Source organism: Camelina sativa, chromosome 17 (genome assembly GCF_030686135.1).
Source record: "Camelina sativa cultivar CO46 ecotype springtype chromosome 17, ASM3068613v1".
Taxonomy (NCBI): Eukaryota; Viridiplantae; Streptophyta; class Magnoliopsida; order Brassicales; family Brassicaceae; genus Camelina; species Camelina sativa.
Genome location: NC_141896.1, coordinates 8,279,368 through 8,297,169, shown reverse-complemented (window position 1 = coordinate 8,297,169; position 17,802 = coordinate 8,279,368). Strand labels below are relative to the sequence as shown.

Below are 17,802 nucleotides of genomic sequence, written 5' to 3'. Positions count from 1 at the left end.
ATTGGAATGCATGTGTAACCCACTCGGATCTCACAAATTCAAGCGGAACGGATGCAAAGACATTTTGCGGCTCAAAATATTTAAACCCGTTACGGGATGGCTTAGCGGACAGATTTGACCGGATTATCAATTTTATTTAAATTATCCGGTTCATGTAATTTTAGTTTTTTGCTATCGTTATCTGATATGATAGTTCAAGATTTTGATAAAAAAATCTAACGATCACTAATTCGATCCACATTTTATCCAAATCCGTCATTATGTCAATCTAAAATTTATGGTGAAACGATTATTATTTTAAATTTTCATAGACTTGATGAATTCAAACCAATATAAATTTAAATGTTATTCTAAATAAATATATTTACAAATGTAATAAATCAAACAAAAATTTCACTACCTGCAACAGCACCAATTATTACCTAGTTATACTAGTATACCTTTGGTATTTTATATCGCTTTCTTTGTCTCTTCATTTTTTTATATTGAAAAGCAGATATAAGATACTTATTAATTAGGACCACACCAAATAGACCTGCAGTTATATACTTATACGCATGTAACAAAGACAAGAAGTAAAGTAATTAAGATATCAATCGTAAGACAATTGATTCGTACCAAACAATAAAAATGATACATTGAATTCACTCTCTCCCTTTATAATTTTCTCGAACCATATTCCTAACTTTCTCTCCTCTAATTTGAGTTCAAACTCCTCATTTTCTTTGTTACTTCCTCCTCTTTTCCATTTTATCATATCATATATATGTATGACTATATATACATATAAGTACTATATATATCTAACAAGTATATATCTCTATATATATATATATATATATATATCATGCTCATCATTATTGGATATTACTCATTTTAAGTGCTTTGAGTATGGAACCAATTGGACTCGGCTAATCAACCAAATAATTTGTATTAAAATAATTTTACGTGAATAATTAATTATAAAATTTGAGACTAGTTTATTGTTTTCTTACTAAAATTCTGATACTGAATAATTGACCATATATATAGTTGATTAAGTATACTTGTGAGTTGTGACTTGGTCACTTAGCTTAATTTTTTTTATTTTTTTGTGCTTTTACGTCTGACTTGAAGATTCTCCACGTTCAGGACTAAAAGTTGTTGGTTTACTCGGTACACATATTAATATTCTATACTGTTATGAGTTATGTGTATACAGTGTATACCTAAACATGCTATTATTGTAACTGATTAGTGATGATTCTCTATGGATTAGATATATAATATTATATATGTTTTTATAATGTTACGCACTTGACTTAGCATATATAACAGAAAATAAGGACAAATGTATTTTGTTTCTTCCTACATGCATGCTAAATTGCTAATAATACTAACAGCTATCGCAAATGACAAAAATAAGTAAATAAATAAGCAGAAAATTGGTCTGAATATGCGTGTATGAAAAGAAACATATATGTAAATTCAATATATTTTATTAATTCGAAAGAAAAGAAAAAGAAAAATTTACATAAGCACGTACGTCAATAATGTATGGACATCTATATATATTTGATACAAATAATCCACATTATTCTTTTTTTTTATCATCAAATAATTTCATCTTAATCAAATTTATAGTATAGTTTAGTGTTTAGCCAATATAAACTTATCATGTCTGAAAATGGTAACTGAACCAAATTTATTTTATTGGTTTCATTAATATATAATGATAAAAAGAGTAAAAATAATGGTAAAAGATAAAATGGTAAACGATTACAAAATTATTAAAAGAAGTAAAAAGGCAGAGAAAAGAGTTTTATACCATTTTACAAAATTATTATCGCATCGTGATCGTGTATATGTTACCAATAAAACACATAATATAAATGAATTTAGACTCAGTTTTCTCAAGATATATACAGTTAAAAATGATGACTTAAGTATTGTGGGATTCTAACCAAAAGGTATTATAATGTGGTTATACAATTCATAGTTATGCTTATGTGTGAAAATCTCAAAATATAAACAATAAGGCTAGAGGATGTAAAAAAAAAATAAGGCGAGACTTTTTTCAAAACTTGCGTGGACACGTACCTAAGAATTAAGAACTTGATTGTTATTGTAATTAGATTTTAAGAATAAAGATTTAGTCCAAGATTAGTAGTCTAGAGACATGAAAAGAGACAGTATACTGATTAGAGACAGTATACTTGCGTGAACTACGTAGTTAGGCCTCACATGATCTAGACAGAAAATAAGTGTTATGATTAAAGCGTAGACCAATAATCATATATATAAAAGTAGAGTTTCAGTCTCTCTTTATTGGTCCACTTGGCAATGCAATTTTAATAAAAAATAAAATTATATTAAAACACAAATTTAAAACAATTAATTTTCACATTAAACTCACATAATATAAAACTGAAATCTTTATAGCTTCTCCCTATAAATTATGCATTAACTTTATTTCTCCACTAAGTTGTATTAATCAATTGTATTAAAACAAAACAATAAATTAGAATTGTAACTCTCATTTTTCTAAATGTAATTTTTCATTATTTCTCTTCCTATAAATACCCATTATCTTATTCTCTTAGTCTATCACTCTTTCATTCTCTCATCTTCTTCCACTACTCTCAAATCTCTTTTTTTGTTTTGTTTTGTTTTGTTTTGTATTTTTTTTGTTATTGTTGTTATATGGGTTATAAAAAATCAAATCAAATATCATTGTAAAAGCTTAGTTTTAGAGTTTGTATGATATGTATATCTTATATATTTATTTTAATCTTTAAAAATGTTTATCTCCATTTTCTATTTTATATTAACATCTTATAAGTCATTATTTTCATACTTCCTTACAATATTCACTACACAATAAGATCATAAAGTTGAAATGATCCATACGTAATTATCTATTATGTCTCTGGTAATCTCACATATTCATGTATCATTTTTAATAATTTATAAAGATCAATATAATATTTAAAGATCAATATAATTATCCATTTATCCATTTATAAAGACTATTTTGTTTTGTGATCCAATTGTTAAATCTGCAGAGATCAATATAATATATATATTTATTTTTTATGATTTGAGGTTGTTGAAAACAAAAAGAACATAATTAAACAATTGGTTTTTTTGTGTCTTTAATCAAAATAAAAAATGATCCAAAAAACAAAACATATTCAACTGGAACTTAAATATAAAAATAAAATATAATTTTAAAAATATCATTTCACTAAATTCTCTAAAGATGAAACCATTAGTATGAAATCTAGCACTATATATTAAATTGATGAGTGAAAACCAAAAATATATAAGTTATTCTTGGGATTTTAAAAATTATTGAGATTGAAGAATTCATATAATTTTATAAGAAAACTAATTTAGTTTGTCACTTCAAAAGTAATATTTTTTATTTTGAAATATTATGTGTAAGTGTTGAGTTTATATCAACAAACAACCAAATCATGTGAATTTTGATTCAGCCACTTGATATTCCTTTTATTTTAGGTTATAAAAAATTAAAATATTTATTTATAATTAAAGACATGTAACTCTATTTAACTCAAATGTAACTCCTATCCAATAATTGTACATTAATTCATTCCTCCTACTAACTTATTATCTTTCAAGAGAAATTATTTTTGGTTAAATTTTAATATTTTTTATTTATTTTGGTTGGCTAAACTTATATTCATATTTTGGTTGGCTAAATTAATATATTTCTCATGTAAAATTATTGTTTATAATATATTTCTCATTTCAAAGTTTAAAGCAATATATCATATATATAAAAGTAAGGTTTTGGTCTATCCTTATTGGTTGATTTTCATTTAATATTTTCTAATTTTTTTATTTTTTTTTTGCTTTCTAATTGCTTTAATCAATATTTAAGATCCAATAAACACAATACATTTAACTCACACATTAAAATAAAATTATAACTGAAAATAAAATAAATTATGCATTAATCATATTCTACCACTCAATTTTATTCAAACACAATAAATTACTATTGTAACTCCATAGTTCTAAATGTAACTTCAATCATTTCTTATCATATAAATAAGCATTCTATCAATCTATCATTCTCTCATATTGACATTCTTTTACTATCTCATTTTCACATTCTCTCATTCTCTTCTACAATACCTCAAATCATTTTTCGTTTTTTTCTGTTATTTTTGATTTCTTATTTTTGTTGTATGGGTTGTAAAAAAAAATGAAATATCATTGTAAATTGTTAATGCTAAATTTTAATTTTAAAGACTACATGATATATATTTTACATTGTTCTTATTTTAAAAGATTTATCTCCTTTATCTAATTTGGATTATTATCTTATAAGTAATCATTATCTCTTCCTCTCCCACCAATATCAAATGTTGTTATATCTCATATGTGTTGTAAGAGTTTGATTCTATATTTTAATTTAGAAAGTATTATATATATATATATATATAGATATTATATTGTTCTATTTTTTAAAGATTCATCTCCATTATCTAATTTGGATTACCATCTTATAGTAAACATTCTCTCCTCCTCTCCTACCAATATCAAATGCTGTTATATCTCATATGTGTGTTATAACTTGTAAGAGTTTGATTCTATATTTTAATGTAGAAAGTATTATATATATATATTTAACATTGTTTTCAATTTTTATTTTATTTATATAAAAAAATATTTCTTTTATATTTCTTGCCTTTCTAATCTATTCATATTTATTTTTTAAATTTGCATAGTTAAATTTAAATTCACATATGTTGGTTTAACAAAACAATCAACTTTATTTGAGAATTAGATGTTCCTATTCATTTTTAAACGATCAATGTGTAACATATAAGCATTTTGTCTTGCAATCACAAGTTCCATTTCTATTGCTTAACTCCATGGTTAATATATAATATATGTTGTCCCATTTGTAGGAATAACAACATACTTATTTAATTTATTTAAAAGAGCAGATGATTAAACGAAATAAACATTTCTCCAAATTTTATAATTCAATCAGTGAGTGTACTTATTACTTTGAAAAACTTTTACATTGAAGTTCATAAAATCATATAAGAAAACTAAAATACTATATCACTTCAAATTTGGAAAGAAACACTTGGTATTCCTTTTAAAAAAAGTCAAGACACATATAAAAATTTATTAATATTTAACTCACTTTAAAGACATTAAAGTTCATTTAACTCAAAAATAACTTCTATCCAATAATTTCATACATTCCTCCCACAAATAAAAATATATATATATATATGATCAAGATTGTATTTAAATATTACATAATTTTTTAGTTAGCTAAATTTATAGTCACATATATACAATATATATATATAAGAATTTATATTACTTATTAACACCATAATTCGACCCATTATTTGCTTAACTCAATATTGGTTTCAAAGTCAACTAAAGAAAAACAGAAACGTTCTTGTTGATATTAGACCAAAACATGGGCATACAAACATAATCACTTACACGGAAGATCTTTTAGAAAAATAACTTATTATTGCAACATCAACGTATGAAGGGTTTATATAAGCAGATAATTAGAAAATCTATAATACAATAAATGTATTGGAAACAATATCAGTCAATGATAAGATTGGATCGTCAAAAACAAGAAACAACATTTTCATAATTCATAAAAAATAAACGCCACAATTATACACATCTGAACGAAATGGTATAAACATATAGTATATAAATAAAAGTGACGGCAAAACCCGTATCTGCCTAATTAAAACGAAATTATACAAAAGAGAAAATGAAAAAGACAAAAAAACAAGAAAGTGCCAACTACACCACAACCCACGCGTTGCGTGGGGAAGCACCCTAGTGATTAATGAAAACAAACTCACAAAGTCTATCGACCAAAGACAATTCATAGAGCGATATTAGAATTTTCTTTTTTTATTCGTTTTTCTTGTTGATGATTAAAACTAAAGATCTTGTATTATATGGCGGCAACAGTAACACTGAAATCTTTTATATCGTCATTGTCTCATTGACGTCTTTCGGGCCGGTTGGTTTACGTTTCTTTTATTCTGACAGTATCATGACTTGTGAGAATAAGTATGCAACTCAGGTGGATAACAAAAGAGGGTTAATTTAAGTAAATGACTATGAACTTTTTTTTATGCTTTTTCATAAAACAAACATATTAAGTATGTATAAAGCATTAAAAACCAAACAGTATCATCACCCTCCAAATTACGGTATATGTGGTATGAGGAAAGATACGCAAGAATTTTCTCAGAACAAAGACTTCTGTAATTTTTTTTTTTTTTTTTTGACAATCAACTTCTGTAATTACTCTCCGATGACTTATTGATCGAACACTAAGGGATCGCCAGCTCACCATCAATTCGGACCAGCTTCTTGTGCGGAAATCACACTATAAGCTTATCTTCGTTGGACTCTATCAAATACTTTTATTTTAGATCATTTTACGTTCTAAATGTTATGTTGTTCTCTTTGTTTTTACCTCACTCAGTCGTGGAGAACATTTTCTTTACCAATGAAGAAACAATATGTTGAGTCCTTCTGAGCGCCCGGTCAAATTACTTATTCGTAATTAAACACACACACACAATCTTCCTTGATAAACAATTCTTTATAAGATTAAGTCATCTGATGAATCTACACAGATATAAATTTTGTTACTGAGGGGAAAAAATGATAGTAAAAAAAAAGTTTTATCGAGAGTCATATTTACAAAGGAAAATATTTATAGAAAACGAAATCAGATCGGAATATATGATCGAGTTTTTTTTAATAGAATCCTATATTATATAATAAAGTCAAGTTATAGACTATTAAGTTAAAAGACTATTTTAACAAAAGAGAAAATATTCCATTAGACTTCTTGAAAGTACTTAGAAATTTAACACGAACAAATACTTTTTTTTTGTGTGCAACACAAGCAAATACAAAGAGCAAATTAATTTAATCACAACGCACGCTTGCAGAAATTTCCTCACAACAACCACCAAATTTCTCAACGCAATATAAAAATAAAAATAAAAATAAAAATTACCTTAGATATTTCAACCCGGCCTCCTCCAAAACTAACTAATATTCAAAAGCACGTGCCCCCTGACAAAACCGATTCCCAACCCGACACAAGAATAACCGACCCGACCCAATAACACTATATAAATTAAACATGTCCCATGCAAACTCACAAACAACTCAAAACACTCTTCATCAAAACTATTTCTCTCTCTCTCTCTCTCTCTCTCCCAAGCATAAATCTCTCCAAATGGCTTCTAACTACAATAAGCTTACTTCTTCGAGAGTAGCGATCATCGGTGCCGGTGTGAGCGGTTTAGCTGCTGCTAAGAACTTAGCTCATCACAACCCGACCGTATTCGAAGCCTCGGATTCAGTCGGAGGTGTTTGGAGGAGCTGCACTTACGAGACGACCAAGTTACAATCGGCTCGAGTTGATTACGAGTTCTCTGACTTTCCATGGCCCAATAGAGATGACCCTACTTTCCCATCTTACGTCGAGATACTAGATTACTTGGAATCTTATGCTAAGCATTTTGATCTTCTCAAGTTCATGAAGTTTGGCTCTAAGGTCATCGAAGTTAGGTTCACCGGTGACGGCGAAACTCCTCAGATGGTTGACCTTGGTGCTTACGGCAACTTGTTGCCCGGAAAACCAGTGTGGGAAGTTGCCGTTCAAACCGGAGATTCTGGAGATATTCAGGTCTGTTTGATAACTCTCTTTACATGTTTTCAGCTTCAACTTGTTGCCGTTCAAACCATTAATGGTGCATTCGCATATATTCAAAATAGTTTCTTTAACGATTGTATTTCGGTAAATTTGAAGCTGATGCATGGTCTCAAACTGTCATGTAGATGAGTAGATCACACTGCTTTTTTTTTTTTTTTTTTTTTTTAATATATACATGAATTAAAATATGTGTTACTTACTAATATTAATACATTTTTTATGTAAAAATTGCATAGAACTTCCAAATAGTTTTTGGAAACTACTACATGCATGCATCATTAACTCGATTGAGTACTTACGTCTATTAGTGAGTTTTTTGTATAACGTTTTTGTTATTAATGTGTGCGAGCGCAGTGGCATGCATTTGAGTTCGTGGTAGTGTGTACCGGAAAATTCGGCGACGTTCCAAGAATACCGGCTTTTCCGGCAATGAAAGGGCCGGAGATATTCAAAGGAAAGGTGTTGCATTCGATGGATTACTGCAAGTTAGGGAAAGAAGAAGCTTCTAGTCTCCTCCATGGCAAAAAAGTTGCTGTCATCGGCTTCAAGAAATCCGCCATCGATTTGGCTTTAGAGTCTGCTTTAGCTAATCAAGGTACGTACATGATATATATTCGTTTAAGTTCTCTTTGATCCACAAAAGTCTTTGTTAAATAATACTTAATTAGCTTCACTCTAACAATTGGCACAAGTCAAAATAAAATAAAAAATAATAGCAATAATCGTCTTTGCTAAGTATATATAAATAATTATTCTCGGTTGGACCAGACCGTTAATATACTATTTGACACAAACAATAAAACAATGGTGGTGAGGACAACGCATTAGTTTACAATCACCATATAATATGATTTCAATAACTAATTAAACTTTTTAAAAATTATGCAGGAGAAGGAGGAAAAGCATGCACAATGGTGGTGAGAACAACACATTGGGTGTTTCCACATTATTGGGTGTGGGGACTACCATTCTTCTTGTTCTACTCAACAAGAGCTTCTCAGTTCCTCCATGATAGGCCTAACCAAAGTTTCCTTAGAACTCTCTTTTGCCTCCTCTTCTCTCTTCTGGTTAGTGATCTTAAAACCCCTTCTTATACTTCTCTATAAATTGTGCTATGAAATTTTATAAGTTTTTAAAACATATATGTGAAAACAGCGTGCTGCGGTTTCCAAATTCATCGAAGCATATGTTATGTGGAAGCTACCTCTAGCGAAATATGGTCTTAAACCGGACCATTCTTTCGAGGAAGACTATGCTTCTTGTCAAATGGCGATCGTACCGGAGAACTTCTTTGAGGAAGCGGATAAAGGGATGATCCGGTTTAGGAAAGCTTCAAAGTGGTGCTTTTATGATGATGGGATTGAGTTTGATGATGGGACTACGCTAGAAGCTGATGTCGTGATACTTGCGACTGGTTATGATGGCAAGAAGAAGCTCAAAGCCATCGTTCCTGAACCTTTTCGAACTTGGCTTGAGTTTCCATGCGGTGTCATGCCTTTATACAGGTACATATTGATACACATAAAAATACTCATGAAATTTTGACCATATAATATGAGTAACAAAAACTAAAAAATATCTTTCAGGGGAACAATCCATCCATTGATACCGAACATGGGTTTCGTGGGATACGTCCAAAGCAACTCGAACTTACACACATCAGAGCTACGTTCAATGTGGCTAAGCCGGCTCGTGGATGAGAAATTCAGATTACCAAGCAAAGAGAAAATGTTGGATCAATTCTTCAAGGAAATGGGAGTGACGAGAAGATCAAGCAGATTCTACAAACGTCATTGCATTTCCACTTTCAGCATCCAACATGCCGATGATTTGTGCAACGACATGGGAGTCAACCCTTGGCGTAAATCCAATTTGCTCCTTGAAGCTTTTAGTCCTTATGGTTCTCAAGATTACCGACTCGATCAAGAAGAAGAAGATGCCTCAAACTAAATTGATGAATGTATTATGAAATGAAATTATTTATGAATAATTGTGTGTGGATGTATAATATATAATATAATGTCAATGAATAAAGGAATAAAATATATGTGTTTAAGTTTCATGAGATTTTATAAATAGAAACAAATCTATATAATAATAACAATCCGAATAAATGCGACCAATAGTTGTGCTTTTAACAATCTTTCACTTATTCACTTTTAGGGGGTGGTATTGGATTCTAATTTATGAAGATTTTTGAAAAGTTCAACAAAATCATTAAAAGTGAATAAGTGAAAGATTGTTAAAGATTGCTAGAGAGTTTTGTTGATTAGTTTTCTAAAATCTTGTAAAGTCTTCCAACAATTCCTGTATTTTTGTGATACTTTCCATGACTTTATTTTGTAAAGAAAGTGTCTAAAATCACGAACCAATAACATAATAATTGAACTCATTAACAATCCTAGATTCTTTTGTTTTAATTGAATAACACAAAACTTTTAATGACTTTATAAAAGTCTGAATCCAATAACCCAATTTTTTAAAGATTTTAAATGATTTTTTACAAATCACAAACTAATAACACTAAACTTTAACAGAGTTTAACAAAATCTTGATCTAATAACAACAGATTCTACATAACATTTAAAATCTTTAAAAATTTATTCAAATCTCAAACCAATAACCCCCACTTAATGATTTTATTGAACTTTTCACAAATCTTCATAAATTAGAATCCAATACCACCCCCTTACTTTTAAAAATTTTGATTGGTTTACAATTTTTTAAAATTAATTAGTAATTTTCAGCCATAATTAATTAGAGAGAAAATATATCTTTTTTTTTGGAAATTTATAATTATTTGAAAGATTTTATTAAAAAATTAAAAATTTATTTTAAGACTAGTGACATAACAATGTAATTTTTCACATTTTATAAGATTAGTTTTATATTTATACTTCTCAATTAATATTAATTAATATAGTAAGATATCTGTATTTATTTAATAAGAAAGTATGGTCCTAAACTTTTATTACATCCACGTGACATATCCAACATGCTATATAAACATCCATACCGACAGATTCATAACTCATACCTCTCTTGTAGCAATAATTTTTTGAACTCTCATATATGGCTTCATCTTCGTCAGAAGGTTCATTTATACCTCCCGAAATATGGGAATTAATATTTGGTAGTGTTCCAGCCAAAGCTCTAAAACGATTCAAGTTGACGTGCAGACGATGGAATGCTCTGTTGAGAGACAAGAGATTCATCTACGATCATCTAGAGCAGGTCCAAGAACATATCATACGAATCACTGATAAGGTTCGGATTATTAATCCCGCGTCCAACGATGATCATTCCTCTTTACCACTCCCAAATGAGTTTCAAGGAAGCGGTAAGCTGTCTAATATTGTTCATTGTGATGGGTTATTGCTATGCATCTTTCGTCATCCCAAAAGACTCGCTGTTTGGAACCCTTGTTTTAACCGAGTTAGATGGGTCACCAAACCTAGGAAATCTTATGCATTTAATGATTATTACGGCATTGGATATGATGGTGAATCTCGTGATAACTATAAAATCTTGAGATTTTACAATAAAAATATTTTCGAAGACAACCGGTGCCCCACGGGTAAGTATGACCCACCGGTTGAGATCTACGACCTCAAGTCAAATTCTTGGAAAACTCTTGACATTCCTTTGGATTGGATTGTAACCTCACCGTGTGCTGGTGTGTCCTTAAAAGGAAATATGTATTGGATTGCTGGAGAATATCATGGCCCATCATTTATCCAAAGTTTTGATTTTTCCACGGAGAGATTCAAACATATGAGCCTAATTCCTTTCGTCGAAGGTACATATGATAATGTAGCTTTATCAGCTTTTAGAGGAGATAAGCTTTCTTTGCTTCGCCAACGCATATACGAAGAACATGATCAACTAGGGGAGATTGAGGTATGGGTCACAAACAATGTCAAAGATAGGGTTGTTTCTTGGACCAAACTTTTTGTTGTGTGGAGACCTGATCTGCCAGCATTTGATCTCGGGGAAGATCCTCCTCATTCGGTGTTTTTTATTGACCAAAATAATAGGATTAACGTTACATGTTCTGAAAGATTAGTAACTAGTGGAAGGAACTGCGTTTGCGTCAACTTATACATTATTGGAAAAGATGGATTCCAAAAACAAGAGATAGAAAGACACATGGTGGAAGAGGTATGGACATATTACTCTGGTTATATGTATCTTCCAAGTCTAGTTCCGGTCCCATAGTAAGGATTTCCCCCTTCATCCACCCCCTTATAAAATAAGCAAATAGAATCTGTATACATTATTATAAAATGAAAAATACTTAGATTCACCCCTAGGGTGAACCTTTGTATTCACCCCCTCTCTTCTCAACCAATCATAATATTCTATTTAATATTTATTTAAAAATAAATCAAAATTAATATTTAAAAGTAAAACAAATTAAAAAAACAATTTATGTATATTTTTATTTAAGGAAAATTAAATATTGATTTGGTTTAGATTTTACAATTAGAACAAAATTATATGTCGGTTTGGGTTTACAAATGAGATGATTAGGGTTTAGATTTTACAATTAGAACAGAATTATATGTCGGTTTGGGTTTACAAATTAGATGGTTAGGGTTTAGATTTTACAATTAGAACGAAATTATATGTCGGTTTGGGTTTACAAATGATATGGTTAGGGTTTAGATTTTACAATTAGAACTAAATTATATGTCGGTTTGAGTTTACAAATTAGATGGTTAGGGTTTAGATTTTACAATTAGAACGAAATTATATGTCGGTTTGGGTTTACAAATGAGATGGTTAGGATTTAGATTTTACAATTAGAACGAAATTATATGTCGGTTTGCATTTACAAATGAGATGGTTAGAGTTTAGATTTTATAATTAAAATGAAATTATATATGAGTTTAGGTTTATAAAAGAACGGTTTAAGTTTTTAATTTTATAATAATATACACAGATTTTATTTTTTCTTATATTATAAGGGGGTGAATGAAGAGGTTCACCCCTAGGGGTGAACCCAAGTATTGTCCTTATAAAATTAAAATTTTAAACTGCTATTTTATAAACCCAAACCGATATATAATTTATTATAATTGTAAAATCTAAATCCTAACTATCTCATTTGTAAACCCAAACCGACATATAATTTTATTCTAATTATAAAATATAAACCCTAACCATCTCATTTGTAAAGCCAAACCGACATTAATTTTGTTCTAATTATAAAATCTAAACCCTAACCATCTCATTTGTAAACCCAAACCGACATATAATTTCGTTCTAATTATAAAATCTAAACCCTAACCATCTCATTTGTAAATCCAAACCGACATATAATTTCGTTCTAATTGTAAAATCTAAACCCTAACTATCTCATTTATAAACCTAAACCGACATATAATTTCGTTTTAATCGTAAAATCTAAAACCTAACCATTTCATTTGTAAACTCAAATCGACATATAATTTCGTTTTAATTCTAAAATCTAAACTCTAATCATTTTACATTTGTAAATCCAAACCGACATATAATTTTGTTCTAATTTTAAAATCTAAACCAAATCAATATTTAACTTTCCTTAATTTAAAGTATAGAGAATTTGTTTCCTTAATTTGTTTTGCTTTTTAATTTAATTTTAGTTATTTTTTATATAATATATTAGATAGAATATTTTGATTGGTTGAGAGGAAAGGGGGTGAATGAAGAGTTTAAGTTTTTTTCTTCTCGAATCCTATATAGTTATACCATAAAAAGTGGAACAGTATTATATTGTAGCTAAAATATAGTTACCTTTTTAAATTAATACAACTAGAAATTGGAATCCTCTAAGTGGCATATTCTCCAAATATTCGAACATAAATTAATACCTAAACAAAATCATTTACAATCTTCTACAAATCAAATTTGTTATATCATGAGTTCCTAGTCTTCCCTTAAATATTGATTGAGCTAAAAAAATATTTTGAGTGAGCTAAAAATTTTTTTTCCCTTAATCGTATATATAACTTTTATTTACTTTCTAAGATATTATGAGATCACTTCAACAATAAATTCGTCGCCTACCTTCTTTATAAATACCAATCTTTACTCAACTTTGAGACTCATTAAGCAAATATATATTTTTACCTCATTATTTTTACCTCATTACAATCTTTATTCGACTCTACCAAAATGCTTCCTTTGTATTCCATAGTTATGTCAAACGGTACAACACATCATGACATAGTTTAAGTGAGGGTTCTTCAGTGAGAAAGGAAAAGCCGGTGGTCTCATGAAAATGGACACCGGCCCTGTTCGTTTCCCACGACGCTGCGACTCCACCGGCGACCCAAATTTACTCTGATTTATTAGTTTGGTGTCGCTGAAAATTGAAAACGAGCGACTCCGATCACTTTTAAAAAGAGGGACAGGTGTCGCTAGAATAAACAGCGACGGTTTTAATGGCTTTAAAAAGAGTAGCGACAGTTCCGGCGACACTTAAATAGTAAATACGGTAAAGGAATTACTCTCCACTGTTTGTATTTTTCTGGTCGCTAACTTCGGTCGCAGCGTCGTATAAACGAACAGGGCCACCATCGAAAGATTCGGCTTCACTTATGCAAGTGGTCTATTCTAGCCAACCAATTTCAGTTTATTTTTCTAATGACATGAACGACTGTATGTGGCCTTTTTTTGTATATTTGGTCATCTTGTCTCTTTATGTACCTCTAATTTAGAAATTTAGAACTAATAGCACAATGAGTTTTGGAAAGAATAATGGAGAAGTGGTCATATATTGTTATTCTTATTTTTTTTTTTTTCTAGCTCTAGCTTCTCTGTTAGACCATCTCCAATGGTTTTTTCTATTTTTACCTCTAAAATAGAGAAACTCTATAATAGAGGTGACTTTTGCTCCAATGTATACCTCTATTTTTTCCTCTAAAAAAGAATATTCCGTAGAGATTCTTTTTTTATTTTACTATTAATATCTTTTACTTATAAAAGTTACAAACTAACCCATTTATTTTAGTATTTGTGAAACTTTCATAAAATTATGATATTATTTAAATTTTTAACATTCATAAATATTATTTAAATATCACATTTATTAAAAGAAATACATTGTATCATATAAAATAATAAAACATAGTAGATTTTTTTAATTAATCATCGACATTAGTGTATTTTTCCCACAAAAAAACTGCGTGCATGCATAAGACAATGTGAAAATAGACATCAAAGTGGTGCTTCAAATGATGATATAGTAAGTATTTATTTGTTTGAATTTTTTACTATAAATGTTTTCATTATTTTTGGTTTTGGAGTTTTGTTGTTTTTTTTTGGCTATCTTATATATTTTACAAAAGAGAAAATAACTCTTGTTTAAAATATACGAAATTAATATTATGGTGTGAATAAAAACTAAAATATTTAAGTTATTTATATTTAATAAATATATTTTGATCATAAATATAAAAGTGTTAAAAGTACAAAAACTATTTTATAAATTAAAAAGTTCAACTCTATTATAGAGGAAAAAATAGAGCTCCTCTATATATAGAGGAAAAAATAGAGATCTCTATTATAGAGGTAGAAATAGAGATGGGTTGGAGTAGATTTTACTCTAAAATAGAGTTAAAAAGCAAATATAGAGGTGGGTTGGAGATGCCCTTATATCAGTTTTTTTTATTATTTTGTACATAACATTGATAATTAGACATGTCAAACAAAGGCAAATGAAAAAAACGATTAGTATAAGATACATGAAATCCTGTCATCTACATTGTTTAACAATATTTGAGAGTACATGCTTAAAATTCTTACGTAACCCTCAATTGCAAAGTACATGTATAATCTTGGAATTCTGACCTTTGAATCATTAATGGAGTCTTATTACCATACTAAAGAGATAACTATATATACTAGCTCACTCATTTTAAACTCCTCTTTCTACAACTAAACAAGTCTTTAGGAATAACTATGCGATTCAAATTCAATTGCAAAGAATTGCGGGTGGGTGGTTATATTACTTATTTCCCCATTTTTGTTCAATAACATTCTAAATTATTATCCATCTTGAAGCCTCTCAATATATATAACCAAAATTTGCGGGTGGGTGGATTTGAGTGCTAAAATATTTCATTCCGAAAAAAATTATTTAGCAAGGTAGAGTTTTATAAAGGGTAAGTTTGAATAAATTTTTAGTATACTAGAATTTTTTAATATAATAGAATTTTAATGTCTATTTGTGTGTTATATTTAGGTAAGTAGTATTTGGATTGTTCATTATTAGTATAAATAATAAAATACATAATAAGTAATTTATAAGATATTATCTGATTAAGAAATAATTTTGCTAATAATTTAATTGTTTTACAGAATTTAGTTAAATTACCTTGATTTGATATGTCTAATATTCTAATATTTCTAGTGTTAACCAAATAATTAACTGAGAATTTAACCTGTATTTTAACATCGAATTAACCTTTATTTAACTCGATTCAAGATATCAATTTAGGAATATGATGTTAAATGTAAAGATTGTATAAGCATAAACAAAAATTGATTTAGGAAAATAGAAATTAATTTTGAAGAGATATTTTAGGAATCAAATTGGTGTAACGATTTTATAGACATATTAATTGAGTACTTGATTTTAAATTTCCATATTTTAGTTATTATTTTGTGTAATTTTGTAGGGATTAACTTTGTAAATAAATATAACTTAAAGGGTAGAACACAAAATGTACTTCAAAAATGTTAATATAGATTTTACGGACTTACGGATTTTTTGTGTACTTTGAAGAAATATATATATATATATATATAATAAAATTTAATAATAAAAGCTTATAGTGCAAAATTTTCAATATAAGAAACAAATATGAAAACTAAAACAAAATCACTAATGTGGAGTAATAAAAATTACTACAAACAAAAAAAAACTACCAATTCACTTTGTTATTAAATAATAAAAATTTAAATTTAATAACGGTAAATATGATAACAAGTCAAATAAAAACAATACTATAACGCCTTGACTAACACTTAAAACATTTCAAATAATACAAAAATAAAATATATTCAAAATATAATAAAACAAAAATATCTTGCGGTGTACCCCATGTTCAAACTTAAAAACAAAGAAACTAATCTAATGTAGGTGAACCATATACAAAATAATAAGAATAAAGAAATCAATTAATTTTGTAATATTTTTATTATATCATATGATATATAAATATACTATGAAATATATATATGTTTATTCCATACGGGAGTTCGAGAATATATGTTTTCGTCCCGTCCCGTCCTGTCCCGTTTTCAATCGGAAATACATATTTGTCCCATATCTAGAATGTCCCATATTAGTAATAAATTCTCTTATGCAATAGGAATTTTAAGAACGGTGTAGGTCATAATGGAACATGACAAAACGGAAAGGGAATTACGTCCACCCCTAAATATTTGTATTTGTCTCAAAGGGGTTTCCATCGTTATTAGCGGTTATATATCCAGCTTGATAGTTCACAAATTAAATGAAATTTAACGTGACCAATCATTTATTTGATTTAGTTTGTTGCCAGTCCAACCGTTATGTTGTTCAAATTTTAAAATACTGATGAAACCATTATTATTTCAAATTTTCAAACATTAATAAACCAAACCAAAAATCAAACTAAAATCTTAATTAGTATAAGTTTGACTATATATATAAAAATAAATTTGTTTATAAACATAACCCGCACGTACGTGCGTGTCCGAACCTAGTGTTTTTAAAAATATAATAGATATTTGACCTTGGTTAAAAAGATTGAGTTTTTAAAAATTTCTTATGCATTTTTTTACTCTTTCTGTATTACTAAGAAGTCATTTTTGCTAAAATAAAATACTATTTAGCCAATGAAAAAAAAAACTGCAAAATACAAATAATTAACTAATTAAAAATGTAAAAATATCACTAAAAATAACACAATGTTATGGGGTAAAACATGACATATTATCATCATTTAGACACTTACTATGATAATAAATTATAAACTTCAGAAAATTATTTAGTACTTAATCACACTATGATGTATTTATAA

General features: G+C 28.4%; 1 protein-coding gene, 1 long non-coding RNA gene and 1 pseudogene across 4 annotated transcripts; 2 read left to right on the top strand and 1 right to left on the bottom strand.

Moving 5' to 3' along the window:
• Nucleotides 1–7,252: 7,252 nt before the first annotated feature.
• LOC104756266 (putative flavin-containing monooxygenase 1) lies at nt 7,253–9,809 on the top strand. The gene is made up of 5 exons (XM_087494012.1): nt 7,253–7,720; nt 8,102–8,342; nt 8,636–8,814; nt 8,903–9,252; nt 9,334–9,809. The coding sequence occupies exons 1-5, from the start codon at nt 7,268–7,270 to the stop codon at nt 9,695–9,697; spliced, it is 1,587 nt and encodes a 528-aa protein (XP_087350138.1). The 5' UTR covers nt 7,253–7,267; the 3' UTR covers nt 9,698–9,809.
• On the bottom strand, nt 8,430–9,539 carry LOC147923412 (uncharacterized). Of its 2 annotated transcripts, none has more exons than XR_015585894.1 (3): nt 9,402–9,539; nt 8,952–9,242; nt 8,430–8,859 (listed from the first exon to the last, which is right to left on the bottom strand). It is a non-coding gene; the product is annotated as an uncharacterized LOC147923412 (long non-coding RNA). The 2 variants fall into 2 exon arrangements; XR_015585893.1 differs by having other exon boundaries at nt 8,430–8,847.
• Nucleotides 9,810–10,772: 963 nt separating the features above from the next.
• Nucleotides 10,773–12,140, top strand: LOC147923411 (F-box/WD-40 repeat-containing protein 1 pseudogene; annotated as a pseudogene). Its single transcript, XR_015586330.1, has one exon. The product of XR_015586330.1 is annotated as an F-box/WD-40 repeat-containing protein 1 pseudogene (transcript).
• Nucleotides 12,141–17,802: the final 5,662 nt, after the last annotated feature.

Bases quoted from the DNA above. Each gene is read 5' to 3' on its own strand.
- LOC104756266 (XM_087494012.1), top strand. From the start codon at position 7,268: ATGGCTTCTAACTACAATAAGCTTACTTCTTCGAGAGTAGCGATCATC. The intron at 7,721-8,101 runs GTCTGTTTGATA...GTGCGAGCGCAG, and splicing joins GAGATTCTGGAGATATTCAG to TGGCATGCATTTGAGTTCGT. The intron at 9,253-9,333 runs GTACATATTGAT...AATATCTTTCAG, and splicing joins GGTGTCATGCCTTTATACAG to GGGAACAATCCATCCATTGA.